The sequence below is a fragment of the Plutella xylostella genome, chromosome 21 (assembly GCF_932276165.1).
Source record: "Plutella xylostella chromosome 21, ilPluXylo3.1, whole genome shotgun sequence".
NCBI lineage: Eukaryota > Metazoa > Arthropoda > Insecta > Lepidoptera > Plutellidae > Plutella > Plutella xylostella.
In genome coordinates this window covers 2,758,213-2,773,021 of record NC_064001.1, presented here as the reverse complement: position 1 = coordinate 2,773,021, position 14,809 = coordinate 2,758,213, and the positions used below count along the sequence as shown (strand labels likewise).

The following is a 14,809-nucleotide window of genomic DNA, read 5'->3' as shown; positions in this document are numbered from 1 at the left end:
TTTATGCAAATGTCTATCAATATAGTAATTTGTGCTAGACAAGTTGTGCAAATCTTCCATCTGTAAGGGGAAAATGTGTGCCGTAACTAGCTGTGAAAATAGCTAGTAGCATAATTTGCAAAAAGCTGTGCAGTTGAGGGAACCACGACGGCGGTTAGCAGTCGTATCACGAACTGGAGTACCATATCTGCTGCGATACTGCCATTAATATCGGCTTAACATTTACGTTGGAATTCTGTAGAAAATCCCGGGTTCCCGCGAGGTTGAGATCGTGACTGCGCGCCGCGGCGGTGCAATTTGCTTACCCATACAGCGCGCCGCCCGCCGCTCTAATCATGTGTAAAATATGGCCGGGGCTCGTCACCGCGACAACGAATCAGGACCTCGTCAAAAGTCACGGGGAAGTGCAGATTAATTGACTGCGATAGCGGCGGCACGATCGCGGGCGACGACACGGCGGCGACAGAATGCCGCACACTCGCGGGCCCTCACGACTTCCCCACGATCCGGGACAGGTGCCGAACTCGACACACGTGGAGTATGCTCGTCGATATTCCGCGGCGCATCGATAAATCTCGTCAAATACAAAACGGATGCAAATAATAGCCGGAGAATTCCCATAACAGCACAGCGCTGTGAATCGGCGGGATCAAGTTGAGCGCGTGACCCTGCGAGAGTAACGAGACGGGTGTTAGTATGAATGCTGTGCGGAGACCATTAGAACAATAGTAGCGCAGGCGGCGGAGGCGCGCGGTCGTAAACTGCAGCTAGGAACATGTTCCAGCGCCAGGCCTGCCGCAACACCGACACCGCTCCTCACAAATTACACGCTCCCTCCGAGCCACAAACACCTTTATCGACCTTTTTCATTTCAATAAACAATGGGGCTTCTACTTCTTAGCTTCCCACTACCGTTTAATTTCAATAACTTGGAAAGTTCGTTAAAGTTCCGAGACCTTCTATTGCTGAAATGGCTGAAAAAGGCTATAGAAAAGTTTCAGTCTTGCCTTGCGAGCGTTTGTAGTGTTTCGAGTTTCTATGAAATTAAGTTAGCCATAGAGGATTGTTGGGGACTGTTGCTGGGTTCCCACGCACGTGAGTAGGCGCTGGTCAGACGGTCCCGGGTTCGACGCTGGCCGGCGTGGCGGTTCCGCCCGCTGCTCGCGGTAATTGCACCGCGCGAGACCAAGGCCGCCTCGCCATGTGAGCCGCCGACACACTCCACTCTCCATTATTGAGTGATGTTCCTCATTCCTTTCTTAATGCTTCAGAAGAGATATGTGCGGCCGGTGCTGCATGAGAATCAAACCCGCGACCTAAAGCAGGTTATCAGCGAGTGCTGAAGAATCTAGAGACAGGTCATATTTTCATAATCTGGTATAAAGTTGGCGTCAAGCCATAATGAACAAAACGAAAATTTAACAATCCCTTATACACGTCCAATTCATCAAAAATCAATCTAATGTAATATTGCAAAAACGTTACTTTTTATCCCACAGGAGGTCTTTTAAAAAGCTGCTCATATATACCTAATTTAATCCGAGACAATCGTATCAATCATGTAACAAAGTTATCATTCATCAATAGCCATTATCTAGTCTGGTAGCCGAGTATAACGCATGCACTTGAGCACATAAACGTAATGAAACAATGAGGTGAGCTCATCTCGATACTGCATCGGTCGCGGACAAGGTGATACGACGCTAACAAGTCAGATGAACGCGCCAGATAACGCGCACTCACCACACACATTCACCTATAGTAGTATGCATATACCAGCTATGCTAATACTACATCAACAGGCCAGCTCCACTCCATCGTTTATTGAGTGTTGTTATTAATCAACGGATGTTACCGTTTCTAGACCGTCGTAGAAGATGCGTAGCAGGAAAACTGTGTGGGTTGACCCCTGGAGTGCTGTCAATGTGAGATAATTTTGCTCGTGAACATGCATACAGTCTTCTAATATAGCTATGTTTTGGATAATTATGGATCAACATGGGTTCAGTTCAACTGATATGCCAAACTTATAGGAGCATCAGAATACCATTAGAATGGCAGACACAATCGGCAACATCATGCACCAACACGACAAACCAACCTCTATCTGGTGCAATTACCATGAAACTTTTAGAAGACGGTCATGTTAATCTCTCCAGTCAGCGATAGTGTAAGTTAACCGGCTAATGATGCATGAAAGGGTAAGTACGTCTCGGAGGGGTCACTCTGTATGACGAAAAATTAAGTTTCCAAGAGCCCACGACTGTAACTCGTTGTATTAAACTTGCTCTAGTTTGTTCGTAAGTAGAGCAACCCTCCAGGAGTGATCGCCAGCGGGCCTGTGCGTGGGCGCGAGATGTCTATCTGTCCGTACGCTGCGCTGACTAGATGTCGCCGATCGCAATCACCGCTATACACTCCGAGTTGCAAACTGCGGACCAACCTTTTTGGTTCGCTGTGCGTAATTGGTGATGCTGTAGCGATTATTGTTTATTGCTGGCCAATTGCAGGTTTAGTCGTGTGGGCTGGCCAAGATAAGTACTAATGTTTTCGCATATGTAGTCGATATCAATTAAATTATTCAAAAAAGTTTTGTGTAAATATTGTTTTATTTTAAAATTTATATACAACTACGTGTGCGAACTTGAAATTGGCTTGTAGTTATTGAGTAGATTTCCATATTGTGTTATAGCTGTAAATTCTCTAAACAATGTACATAAATATCACTAATCTCACAATATACAATAATCTTCAAAGTCCTCACAAATGTTTGGTGTTCATCTTTCGGTAAACACAAGCTAGCCTTGTAAATAGTTAATAAACGTCATAAAAATCCGCCACGAAGCCGTGGATGTGAAGCGTGTGAACATAATACGTCTTGTTAGCTGCGTCAAGGCCGCCATAGAGATGTGAAGAATAACAAAAGAGTTAATGAAGTGGAACTCATTGTCATTACGCACTGCGTTGTAGATTATGAGTTTAAATAAATTGACAACATGTAGAACATACTTAATAGTTGCCTACTGAGGATTGTTGTTTTGGAAAGCATCAAGTAGGTCTATGTAGTTTACAGATAATCCCATGGTGAAATTCTATGACAGGATTAATTTCGATATTGCAGCTATAAAACTGGTTTCCATTGGATGAATTGTTTTTTAACTCCACTTGCTGTTGCAGCTAACACAAAAAGATCAAGTTCTACACATAACATAATAAGTACACCCTTAACTTTCAAAAAAAAACTGATCCAAACAATATCAGAAGGCCAATCTCCCCTAAATCATCAGGCTCACAATAGCGCAAGAATGCAAATGTACAAAACGAAGAAAGTATTTGAAAGTAAAATTCCCTTAGGTGATTGTAAAAAGCGTCGGATCGTGTAAAATAAGACCTCCTCGTAGAAGTAAACAGTGGTCAATTACGGATGGTAGCGCGGGATGGAAACAATCGAGCGATGCGATCCGAGATACCGGCCCGTAATAACTCCACAACAGATAACGCGCGGCCACTCGGCGCGCCAACGCACACTAAACTCAACTACTATTGATATGGCATTTTGCATTCACAAAGAAACACAAGAAAATGAGATATAAGTAATGACTGAACCGCAACAGAGTTGTAACGAGCCATAAGTTGAGGCGCTGAGGCCTAATTTAGCGAAAGATCGGCTCGCGCATCGCGACTACTATTTATTATTGAGCAATTGTTCGTACATCTCTGCCGGTTGCGCCGAGCGGGCAGCGGGACCAGTTTACGCCGACAAGCATGTAAACGATTTATTCCCAGGTCTCGTTTTGCATCACCCGATCGGGAGCTAGGGCTGGCCTGAAGCCGCCGCCGTCTCAGCAGCCGCTGCGATCGACAATAAAACTTTACAACCGATCATTCACCAACTACAGTCCATTTATTGGCGGAGTTATAAGAATATGATTCAGATTCCAATAGGGTTATTCTCGGCGATTATAGGTTTTATAGGTTCACGCGCTCGGGTATGGAGGGTAATAATGGCAGTAGCTAGCGAACCGGAATATGTGGATGCTGCGAGCAAAGAAGCCAATGTAAATATTGTTGGATGGCGTTAATTGCGACAGCCCTGCGCCGGTGCGCAGTTGTCGCAGGGCTTTATTAAACGACGCTAAGATGGCCGTTGGACCGGCTTCATCCCGCGTGCCCGCTCATTGCGCCGGCGCACCTCTCGCGCTATGTATCCCACTGCGCACGCACATACGCACTCACACACACTCGCACATTCCGATTACTCACCAGCAATCAAAATCATTCGAACCTGTTTATGGTAAATAATGTTTAACCATATTAATTGCTGCAAGTGCTTCCAAATGCGGCAAGGAATTAAAATTAATAATCAATGAAACGGGAACTCGTTTTACGACCCTTTCTGTGTGAGAAATTGAGAATGCAAAAGCTGAGCATGTGTACACTGAATAAGTAAATTATGCAATGAACGATGAAGCGCTCGCATCGGCGGCGTTCCTTCCATGCAGAAATAAAAAGCAGGTTCGCAGCCGTGATTGCATTGAAGACGAACATTAAATTAGCGAGGGGCATATTCAGCTGAATCCGACTTGAGATATTAAAACATACAATATTTAACTGCAGTGGTCTGTCTGTACTAAAGCGTAACGCGTAATATGAGACATGCAACAATTATTATAAAACGAATTGAGGGAGCGCGGTTGAATACATTAACGAATTAGCCCCTCTGGATTCCTTTCACGCTTCACGTCACGTCAGCGCGGATAGGTGAGTGAGTCCGGGACTAGGCCAGCTCGTGCTGAGCGGGGCCGCAGCGCCGCGGGCTCGGCGGTCGTGTCCAAGTGCACATTGCACATTCCTGTTGCTTTTTGCGGATGTCGCCGAAACGAAATGTTGCGCCGCGAGGTGTCCAACCGGTTTGAATTAACATCGCCGCGCCATCGCCGTCATAAAGCGTCTGCAAATTCACCACTCGTCAAATACTGCACGCACGCTGCAACGTTCGCGAGATTACATAACAGCCGTGTACCGTATTCGTTCGTAGGCATATAAATATACGACTATTCGGTAACTACTCAGTCTGTACACGACATTTTCCGTCAATTTAATATTGCATGTTTATGTTTGACAACGTTTTACATTATGTAAAACTTACGACTAAAGGTACCATTCCATGCAATTTATAGCTTGCATTAAAACATGTGCCAATCAGAGTTTAAATAAGTACCCATTCAGTGCTAGAACTTAGGCAATATTAGCAATGGGCGAGTTTGATGAGCATAGTTTTATGATCAATCGATGCAAAGTGACTATTAAACATATTATGTATCGTCGTGTTATGATTAAATAGACATTAGTAGATAACAAGTAACAACAAATTATGTATCCCGCATTAAAATTGCATAACAAGACAGGTAGCTAGCCGCCGCCGCCGGTTCCAACACAGAGGCATCATCGGTGCGTTGCGCAATCGGTCATCATTAGTTTGATTGCATTGTGTGATACAGCGGCCATTATTAACATGCAGAAAATATACTATTCATCTAACAGACGGCTACATGAGGAAAACAATAATAATAAAGATTAACTGCGCATCTGCAAACACTTTGCAACATTGACACAAGGTTGTGAAAAAAATTAGTGCTACTTGTATCGTTTTTCCCGACTCCGCGTTGTTCTATAGTTTTTCATACATAATGTCATACAGCAGCACCTTTGATGTGGCTTTAAAGTTAGAAAAAAAACGTTATTGAAACACGTTTGTAAGCTATTAAAGGCGCGTGGGACAACCTGCCCAGGGACATCAATCAGGAGCGTCTATCACGACTGGACTCTCGGCAGATTAATAAATAATGACGCAACCTACCGCACTACCCATCACACAAACTCCCAGTTAAATCACTAAATATACGATGGACGGACAACAAAAAAGGTAGCCTTCAAATGTATTTATAAATAAAAATTATTAACGACTAAAACAGAACATCTTCTTGGCAGCATTAAATTAATATTCGTAACCTCGGACCGATCAATGACTCCAAATTGAGACGCTAAATTAATAATTTACTAGCAAAACAAACTGGTCTACAGCCATAAAATTATCCATTTTATCTTTTTTTATCATCAACGTGTATCGCGCTTTATCCGGCTACGTATCACGTCGTGATCTTACAATGTGAGCTGGTATGTAATGGCCATTTAATACGAGTGTGTTAACAATATGTTTAGTTATCTATGTAAATATCGACTGTCACTTTTACGACGAGAGAAAGTTGTGCGTAACTTGCGAATCCATTTCTAAACGCTACCTGTATTTTTCTTCGACACGGTTGTTATTCATGATCTCAGTCGACATTCCATAAATGTGTTGGGTACATCGAAGACTATTGTGTCGGTGGTAGGTCCTACGTGAGATCGATAAGCATGAAACCACATGAAGCGCTGTCGAAGACGATTTGATTTGACACACATACACGCGACCTATGCGATGTGTTTAATGGTTTATTAATAAGCGATGGGTTCACGCATCATCGGGCTAAGAGGCCTTCGATTGCGATTTCACGGACAAACAAACCATCGCGATTCGGCTGTTACGTGGCGGAGTTATTGCCGTCCGAGCAAATAGGTTCAACGAACACCGGCTACCGACCATTACACGCGCTTTGTACCACTAGTTTTTTTTGTGTTAGATTGATTTCCACGATAGTCTAATGAACTATTATTAGCTCTATCTCCGGCGTGTCCGATGGATTTGATTCGAGTAATGGACGGAATGTTTTCGGTGCATGTCCAGCTATTGAGGCGAAATGTAAGGTGGACGTGGAGACAAGCTTGAGACTATCGTGACCTTTAGATGTGGCTGCATCTTGGAATGAAACACACGAATTAAAGGTTGCGGCTGCGGCTGTCTGGTGCAGGTGACACTGCGCCGATCATTCATTAGATAAGTCCTAATAATTGACGTCATTATCTGCATTTAGCGGACCATCATGATGATAAACAATGCCGTTTGCGTCTATTGCTGACAATTCATTAATGTCGGGGGATTTAATATTGAATTGGTGCTTTGATATAAAGTAACACATAACAGGCAAAAACATTGTCATCATCTCTGTGCCATAGTGATGTCCTAAGGAGAAACGAAAGCTAAATCTAATTAGACCTAAAGCCCCAAGGCTGTAGTAGTTCCGTACCTGACAGTCATGCTGGTCATGGTAGGAGCTGACGAGCTGGCTCACGTACTCCCAGACCTCGCCGGGCGCGGTCCACGGCGCCGGCGCGCTGGCTGCGTGCCGCATCATGCCAACATGCCACCAGCAGCCGCCCAACTAGCCAACACTGGCCCAACTATCCGCACCACTAGCCAACACTGGCCCAACTATCCGCACCACTAGCCAACACTGGCCCAACTATCCGCACCACTAGCCAACACTGGCCAACTATCCAACACTGCTGGTCCACAACACTAGGCCACAACTACAAGTGCACAACCGACGCGGTCTGCCCGCGAACGTCCAATGGCATTGACGGGCTATTTATATTGTTTTATCCTCAATCACACGCAACTGGGTCGCGAATCTCGCGATCCACATCTCGCACTCGGTACGCGAAATTTATCTCCGCTAATAACACACATTCATTTATTAGTGGGACGCCGTGGGGACGTCACCACTGATGACACCCGGGATTTAGACATCTTGTGACAAATTGCTTTCGCTGAAGTGTTGAAACTGTTTGGGAGGATGTTAATTTGAATGTTTGTAAATATTTAATTCGCTTTGATATAGGAGCTTTTGATCTCTCTAACAGCGTGCGGATTTAAATTGATTCATCGGGAGTTAATTGATTTGCTCAGCGTTGTACCACTTGGAGCGCAATGCGGCATGCATTTTCCCCTAGCTACAACACTATTTAATAATAAAATAACATTGGCACGGTCCAGTGAGCAGAATGCAGTGAAATGATTAATTGGCAGCGATGCGCGCAATCACGGAACGAATCTGCCGGAGCCGGTGATAGCGCGACCTTGGGCCGCCGCTGATAACACAAATTCGGCAACACGCCCCCCGCGCCCCTCGCCCCGCCCGCGACACCCCGCACCGCTTATCTTCCACAAGTGTTTGTTTTGCATGAAATTAGTGACACGATTGTAATGCGGTGACATGATCACGAATTAATTAAGTAGGGGAGCGGGGGGCTAGTTGTAACAATTTTTGGTTCCTTGGCTATAAAAACTTACTTGTTCAGTATTCAGGAAATCTAGCAATATTATTCCAATTAACAACTATTCATGTATAAATTTCAAAGAAAATTTTAATCAAAACTGTCAAGACTTTTTGTAAAAACGTTTTTGAAAAAAAAGTGGCGTGTGTTACAACTTACCCCGTGATTGGGGCTAGTTGTAACGAGCTGGGGGCAAATTGTAACATTAGGAATTGTAAAACAGTTTTTCATTTTATAAAGATTTATTTGACATAAAAAACCTTCAGACACTTAACAGGTTTAAAATGTTCAAGTAATCAAGCAATCCAAAGTAAATGCCAGAGCAAGTAAGCAAGTACTCAGATATTTTAGCTTCTTCTTCCTCATGAAAACCAATCTGGGTTTTACATAGCCGAATGATAAAGATATGTTACTCTTTTTCTTTTTCAAATATCCATATAACGTAACATATCTATATACATGACATAAATTAAAAGTTTTTGCGGCTTTTCGTACACTGATTCTATTTTCTAAGACTTCAGCCGAGGCCAATTCGTAAACATTGACTTTGGCTAGCACATGTAGATTTTCTTTTGTAGTGTCTCATTCTGAAATAGAATTAACGAAGTTAAACAAAAAGTATTCAAAATACTAAAAGAAAAAATTTAAGTACGTCCGCAAAATTTCATAACTAATAAATACATAAGAGGTTACATGTTACAACTAGCCCCGTAAAACTGTTACAACATACCCCATAGGATAGTTATTTAAAATAACATTTCTTAAAAATAAACCGCTTAATTATTATAAAATTAAAATTAATTATAATGAAACTAAACAAATTCTGAATGTATTTTTATTAAACAAAAACTGCTAAACAATATGAATTTTATGCTAGTCAATTTCATATAAACAAAAAAAAGTCCGTTACCTTGCTTTTTCGGAGCGCATGCACAACACGGCTTCCTGTGCCATCCGGCGGGATGCTGACCGCACTTAGATGATACATTGCGTATTAAGTAGTACATTGGATTGAAAATCAAATCAATATTCTTCTATTATGTAGCTAAAAAACGCTTGTTACTACTTGCCCCTGTTACAACTAGCCCCCCGCTCCCCTACGCTCTCGGCTTTTAAGTGCTATTAAGATGAAATAAATTTATGATTGCAGCCAACAAGTTTGCGCTTTTCAGTGTAAACAAAACAAATGAATGGGATGATTAAAACGACATTTAAAAAAACATTTAGGACAAAAATGACAAGAAATAAATAAAGATGTCTAAATGCCCAGGCACCATCGGATACAAACTTTGAGAACTTGACAACACCGGCAGTGCTCGCCGGCCGCGTCTCCTATCAAGCACAGGTTACACTTGGCCATAAAAGCCAGCACACAGCACTGGTAATCACAATCACAACAACACTGCACTAATTATTGTTATGGCGGGAAGCCGGCCGGCGCGGTTCACCCGAGTCTCACAGACGTGCGCGCGGCGCTCGCGCTAGCTCAGTATAGTGGCGAGCGCGCGGCCCCCACTCCGCGGCTATCAAACCAGTTTACGTGAAAAATGTTTAATTCCTCAGCGGGTGACGACCGCGCTTTCCTCGCGCCCCCGGGAAAGCGCAAGCCGCCGGATGTGCGGCGCACGCGAGCCCACCCCTCACTTGCATGCATTGTTTTTACACCCCGGCTGCGGCTGTACCTAGGCCTAGTATGGGGGGTTTGTGCTGGCGCTAGACGTAGTTACTGTTTTTTTTTAATTACGTCTGAGATTGCCTTTAAGGAAGTTAAAAATTTCTGTGCGAACGGCATTGCGCGCGTATCTTTTGAACGTCTGAAATATAACAGATCACTCCCCATTACCTCTCAAACAAAACAAAAATCGCTTTAAGTGGCCAAACACACCCCCTCCGATTAACAAGTCAAAATTATAACACTGCGCTATCTATATTCTATATCCTTCGGTATTTTCAATCTAAATAAAGATCTAGATCTGCTACATAGGATAAGCTAGCTAGCAATCTCATAACACCAATGATCCAATCATATTCAAACATTGCTCGACAGCACGTAAACATCCAAAGTGCAAGTAGTTCCGCTTGTTCACATCGATTAGTTTAAAGTGATATGTAAATGCGGTGATGAAGCAGGTAAACACGGCTAATGAATACGAGCCGTGTTCTACGTTCCCGCCCTCGACTAGGGCTACTCTAGTTCGCAAAAAACTAAGGAACGAGACCTCTCATACTATCGGTATGTTTATTACAAATAAATAGCGCCGTGGTCAGCACAGAAGTTCTTCGAAACTTCGCCTTTCGTAAGCTAGTGTGCCCCCAGCGCTACATGTTGATGCAATATAAACAACTCGATGCAAAAATAGCAAAACTAGGGCACGGTGGTGTGCTAGCTACGTCTCACCTAAGCTTTACTGAATTATGCTCTATCTTTAACACCCTGCGTTGAGGCTTTATGTACGATTTTATAGCGGGGGACACATTATGTGCATTGTTTTATATTCGTGAAACGTTAGAGTTGTACTTGAAGCACGATCTTATTTATGTACTTCAATTGGCTTATCGAGTACACAATCACCTATTAGATTCAATTCCTAATTAACTTAATTATCCATAATCCGTTATGCAAGGTAGAGGCGATATTTGATAAAACAAATATGCTATCAACATGACCGATAAGCGATAACACATGTTAGCTGTTATAATTATGTATTACACCACGTTTATTTAGTATCGTCATCATGATTAGCATACACAGAACTAAGCACCACAACACTTTCCTCAGCCATACAGCTAGGTATCCTAAACCTACCTAACATTAGCAATGTTGTTGGAAAATCAGGTCTAGTATGTCACATTTGCATATGATGTTTGGATATAGTCATCATCAGCCCGTAATCGTCCACTTCTGGACGCCACAGCAGTCTGATCTCGGCCTTCCTTTCATACAACCAGTACCGGCCACATATCTAAGGAATATTTTCAGATTAGTACTTAATTAGCAAACCCACTAACCATTTCACAAACTGGGTTTCTGTTTTACATATATTAGCACAGTACTCAATAGCTTTCTCTTATCGTCTGAACGGTATAGAGACGCGTCTAGCACATGAATCAATCAGGCTGATAGCTGAAATAACTCTGAAGAATTGCGACATGCACGAACACTTTCCTATTCGAAATGGCATGCGACAAGTTGTTGACAACATACTAGCCATTACTTTTCACTCATCTGGTAAATAGATATGTATATTTGTGTATTAAGTGTTTTTAAATAGCACAAATATTTCACAAAGTATTTCGTTGCAAGACTTTTTTCGGGAACCGCTTAGGTAAAACTACTAAATATAATTATGATGTTATACAGGGCACTACGTGCAATACAATATGTAGCATATTTAATTTTGTGACAGTCTTTAATCAATACTTATAATAAATATATTATTATTCACTGTTTACCACAAATATGTGGCACTGTTGGATGTGCAAAAACATATCAAAAGCAAATGTTGCATTATAAACGATAGTGATGATAAATGTATAAATAATTCAAGGCAACTAGTGAGCCGCATAAGCTCACATGATACATCTGCTCATTTTGATACAATTAATAAAGTAGGGAGTTATTGCCCAACTACATATCCCTTTCATGCTTAAAAGGGTGTGCGGTAAACACGAATTATAAGTTACCTTTTTTTACAAAAGAAACTGGATTAGATTAAGACGACAAAGACACTTTAGTGCCGTGTGTGTACGCTCCCCTCCAAAACCAGTTGCTACTATTAGCAGTGGCGACAAGTTAAATAAATATAGCTACTCAAATAATAAAGATATTCACTGTAGGCCACTAATATGAGCCACTTATTTTTTTGCGGGTGAATCACCGGCAAATAAGAATGAATAGGTATGGTTATGTAGACGAATTTATTAGTCTGTTATTAACTTAATTAATTTGTAATGAATTCTGAATTAATGTTTGAATCTTTAACTTCCGTATTGTATGTTTTTCAACATTATAGTGGCAAGGACCCTCACTACAGTAACTGTAAACCATGCATCTTCAACCATCTAAGATGCTTCATGTTTTCATTTTATAATCTAAACTTAGCGCTATGGGAGCTGAAATACGTAATGAGGGTTAAAAAGCTTTATACTACGATAAGAATGTTCAGCCTGATTTTTTCGGACATAACTTATTGTATTCCTTATTAGGGAAAAGGAAAGGGATCTCAATGAAATAAGAAATTTTCATACTAATCTTTTCATTAAACAATTATTGTAAAATTAAGTATACGATTATTGTAAAATTAAACATAATTATGATGATTGGACAGTAGAATGAATAGGTATAATTATAATTTTTATTTTCGATCTAAATTGGTTGGCACCCAGTTTCATAGAAGCGTAGCCAATTGGCCTATATAGGCATACTGTATACTAGGTGTAGATTAGGTACTATGGAGGGTTGCAAAACTAATATACTTATTTATGTGTTCTTTGCTAATACCTACTATGTAAAAAACTAAGAATTATCTAAGAAGGCGCTAGACTATTATTCCTTTGGAGTACACCGCGACTTTCCGTGTGTAAGGTTATTCTAAGCAAGTATTTATATTTTCTAATTATTTTTAGGTTGTTTCGAGGACTAACTAGCGCCGCCAGATGAAAAAATAAATAATGTAGGCCTTTGGGACAAGCACAAGGTTCCTCTAGAACTCCAGTTGCAGGTGCTTAACCCCAATTGAGAATAGAATAGACGACATATCACCATTTTACTACCGGTAAATCAGCCAGTAGCCTACCTTCGAAGCCTGCCCTCATGTTACTCACACTGATACGCCAAGTTGAGGACAGGATATTGTTTCAAAATCAGGAATAATTTTTCCGATAGTATAATAAAACATGCAAAAATAACTAACCTTAGTTCTGGGCCTCCCTCTGCCTCTCTTCACTGTAGTCTCTGGTGGCGGCTCATCTTTTGTTTTTTTCACAGTCGTCTTTGTTGCACTTTGCTTGTCTTTAGAGTTCACTTTCGGTGCGCTGTCCTTGTCACCGCACCGCCGCTCCTCCTCACTGTCACTCTTCTTGGATTTAGCATTTTTCTGCACAGACTTAGACATCAAGCCTTTAGAGACAGTCTTCAGTGGCACGTCATCGTCACTCGAGGAGTCCGATGAACATTTACTGCAAGACTCCGAACTAGAGCTTGAGTCCGTCAGCTGTGCCTTCTTTTTCCCTCCAGGTTTCTCCTTGGCCGGTTTTTCGGGATTCTCAGAATCATTTTTCTTTTTTACAGCTTTAGGAGACTTTTGGTTGGTTGGTGCTTTTCTCGGTATGGCTGCGATTTTGAGTTTCAGTCCGGTATCACATGATGTGACGGAGAAGTGGGGCTTGTGCGCTGCGCTCGGCTTGTTCCCGGAGCACTCCCAGTCACTGCCTGAAGAGTCACTGCTGCTACTGTTCTGTAAATAAAGAAAACATACTTCGAATTAAAAGGGTATCAATGTATGTATGTATTATGTTAGGATGTAGCAGTTCATAAAATGTTTTGCTCGCAAATTTGTATGAAGTTAGTAAACAAAATATTCAAAGGGCTAACAGTTTATAGGTCAATTGACTGTGGATGGACCATTTGAGACTTGAATGTATAATTATGTAGATAATATAAGCAATTAAAATAAACTGATAATAAGAAAATGTAATTTTTGAGCTTCATTAGCATTAAAAAAATATCTTTGTTACCTAGTTTGCCAATCTTAACTTAAATTTGATTTAACTGCATCAGTGGCAATACAATCTGCTGTGAGTTGGTAACTTCACAAGCAACATAGTGATAACAGACAATATTGCTTATAGTTTGGAGCTATCCACTGCATCATGTCTAGTCAACCATAGATAGATAGATAAAACCTTTATTTCTTTTTACAGTTATTTAGCTTAATTTCTATATACTGTTCAAACAATCAAATAAAATTATAATCCCCTATTATGTAGTACGCCCTGTTGTAATGAAAATGGCACTCAACTTGGCATATTGCAGTATCAGTGCCTGATTTTCAGATATGGCCTACTGAAAATGTATGGGAAGCCTGTATTATAGCAATGCTATGCTGTTGGCATTCCAAGTGTTAAGGTAGAACATCCACTGATCATAGAACAACACTGACTTGGGAGTTACTCTGACAGCATGGTATAATAACAGTACAGACAGGAAGTGTTTTATTTGATAGCTGGAGTTGTTCACAAACCATAGACATGGACTTTGAATTTAGTATCCAAAGTATCCAAGTAACAGAAATTACTTATATGGTTATGAAAGGACTTCCCAGTCAGGCACAGTTCAGTCCCAAACAACTTGATAGTTCCTGACGTTAAGATCTTTTTCAACCACTACAGGACATAATATGCATTTTCAAGAAGTTCCACTGCACTATCTCAGTCTTCCTCATGTTACTATTGATAATGTGTACAAGGTTCAAAAACTTATTGATGTTAATACCAACCTCGGATTCCTCCGTATTAGAATCACTTGCTTCACTTGATTCTTGAGTTTTTGGCAACTCAGTGCCCATTTCTGCAATTATAAACATTCATTAAA

At 41.3% G+C, this 14,809-nt stretch overlaps 1 protein-coding gene across 1 annotated transcript in view; it reads right to left on the bottom strand.

Moving 5' to 3' along the window:
• LOC105391614 (histone-lysine N-methyltransferase ash1) overlaps nucleotides 1–14,809 on the bottom strand; it is a 52,366-nt gene that overhangs the window by 36,720 nt on the left and 837 nt on the right. Inside the window, exons 3-4 of the mRNA XM_048628658.1 lie at nucleotides 14,715–14,785; nucleotides 13,131–13,673 (exon numbers count right to left, since the gene is read on the bottom strand). Of these exons, the coding sequence (XP_048484615.1) occupies nucleotides 13,131–13,673; nucleotides 14,715–14,783 (612 nt within the window). The 5' untranslated portion in view covers nucleotides 14,784–14,785. The remainder of the gene's footprint in view (nucleotides 1–13,130; nucleotides 13,674–14,714; nucleotides 14,786–14,809) is intronic.